This window comes from Penaeus monodon, chromosome 22 (assembly GCF_015228065.2).
Source record: "Penaeus monodon isolate SGIC_2016 chromosome 22, NSTDA_Pmon_1, whole genome shotgun sequence".
Classification (NCBI taxonomy): domain Eukaryota; kingdom Metazoa; phylum Arthropoda; class Malacostraca; order Decapoda; family Penaeidae; genus Penaeus; species Penaeus monodon.
The window spans coordinates 6,725,615-6,727,933 of NC_051407.1; the positions used below are offsets into that span (position 1 = coordinate 6,725,615).

At 40.8% G+C, this 2,319-nt stretch overlaps 1 protein-coding gene across 1 annotated transcript; it reads right to left on the bottom strand.

Annotated features, from left to right (window-relative positions):
* Window positions 1-1,310: 1,310 nt before the first annotated feature.
* Window positions 1,311-2,182, bottom strand: LOC119587506 (ATP-dependent RNA helicase A-like). Its single transcript, XM_037936233.1, has 2 exons — window positions 2,171-2,182; window positions 1,311-2,084 (listed from the first exon to the last, which is right to left on the bottom strand). The coding sequence occupies exons 1-2, from the start codon at window positions 2,180-2,182 to the stop codon at window positions 1,311-1,313; spliced, it is 786 nt and encodes a 261-aa protein (XP_037792161.1).
* Between the last annotated feature and the right edge of the window lie 137 nt (window positions 2,183-2,319).

Here is a 2,319-nt window from a genome sequence, read left to right on the forward strand (position 1 = left end):
GGAAAGGATTTTAACTGGATCCAAATTGCTGTAACACAGATGTCATATAATTAGATATGATATTAGTAGGAGCAAGAAAGTGAAAATGAGATAAACGTCGATCATATTAACAATATCACCAAATGCATACATTGACTGGTCATTCCTTAATTACAAATACTTTGTAAATGATGGCTAACATGGGAGTAAAGGATTTATCTCATAGGAACACATTTCCAAAATTTTAGAATTTGCTTTTTTTTCTCGTCACTTGTGGTCTTTTTATTACATACGATCGCGTTCTTGGGGAAATAAAAACAAATATGTTGACTCTACTTAGTTGATCTCGCGTATTGATGAGAAAGACCTCTGATTTATTTTGGTAGAATGAGGATATTAAATGACTCTCGACTCATGTAATTGCATACTAACTGGAAAAGGTAGATGAGTTATTGCACAAATTGTAGAGTGTAGTGGAAAACCTATACCACTCCCTCTGTGATAACATTTAAGTTAGGGCTGGCCCTATTGTGGCGTGATGGATGACTACATATTGTGCATAAAATAGAACTTGACTTAGTATATGAACGGTAAACGCGCCATTCATCAGCTTTGCGACTGATTTCAAGACCATGGCTACTTCTTTATAAAATATGCTATTATGAAACTTTCTCCTTCTTGGTTCATCTTCAAGAAAACAAAGTCATTGTTAGCCCTTGATCGAGATAATGTCTCATCTAGTAGAGAAATATGTTCAATAGAAAATTATGTGGCCTCTGTAGTAGCAGTAAAGGATCACTGACAATCTACGACTGTGTAATTGTTTAGGAATTGTATTTTTGCACTGTAAGCGCTGCAGTATTTGCAAATGTGTAATTTTGAAACTGTCTACATCAAGAGAGGATAACCTTCATGTGGGCAAATTACGTGGATTGATGGTAATAAAAATAAATGTTTTTTGATTGCAGGGAAAGGATATAATGTGTGTAAAGAATTGTATCGATTGTGGTAAGGTTTAATCGGCTTGACTGTTATATACAGTTACTGAAAGAGGCGCTTGTATAAAGGAAGACATGAACTATTTTAAATATTTTCCTATCGTCAGTATAAATAGATACTGACACCTAATACACCATCTATATACAGAAACAGAAACTGATACTATTATATTTTAAGTACTTGGCTTAAGGTTCTTGTATCCAAATGATAATAAATAGGTAATGAGAAGTCCTCATATAACACGTATACTATTGTAATTATAGACAATACAAACATAAAAACAGTTAATGCTCAAACATAAGTCAGAGCTGGTGACATATTTTGTATACTCTTTATGGTCCACTATAAAGTGTGGAAGGCGCAGGAGGACTGTAACTTCCACCGCCGATACCACCTCCACTTCCACCTCTAAAACCACCTCCACTTCCACCTCCAAAACCACCTCCACTTCCACCTCCAAAACCACCACCGATGCCACCGCCAATACCACCGCCAATACCGCCTCCAATACCACCGCCGAATCCGCCTCCGATACCACCTCCGAATCCGCCTCCGATACCACCTCCGAATCCGCCTCCGATACCACCACCAGCTCCTCCACTGCCACCACCTCCCACAACCTGACCGCCACCTTGAGAGGCAGCACCAAGCGCTGTTTGGAGGTCTACTCCACCAGGAAGAGTCGGGTTCTCTCCTTCTGCGTAGTTCACGAAGAACACTTCGGGATCTGCTGGTGGTGGCGCTGGCACCTCGATCACTTGTTGACCTTGTTCCGACTGCTTGTTAAGGACGAACAAGACGTGTTGTTGCCTTGGAGGAGGAACGACGATGGGTTCTGGTCCTTGAGCACCATCAGGAAGTCTGACGAAAACAATATTTCGTTCGAGTTTAGGTTTTGGTACGTTCGCTGGCCGACTGGAAGAAGCTTGATTTGGTGGCACATCATACAAGAACACACGACTGTTCACTTGAGGTGTGACACAGCTGCCATCCACGTGTCGAACTTGTCCACCGCCACAACCCCCTGCGTTAAAAGATGGCCCGGAAGGAGTCGGTAGGTTGTACCCTTGTGGGGCAGCAGATGTGGCAGCCACTAGTGCTAAGATCTTCGAGAAGAAAGAAAAAATTCTTAATATATACTGAAAACAAATGAAGAGCATACTTCGTGACAGCATGAGATTGTATTACTTACTAGAAGCTTCATGCTGGTTGTCTATGACTTCCGATCAAGCGACGCCATATATATACTGACTGGTATTGCTCCTCCTACACGATGTCTTTCCTTTCTCCTATAATATACAAATCATTGTTGAAATCGATACATGAAGTTAGAAATGCTAT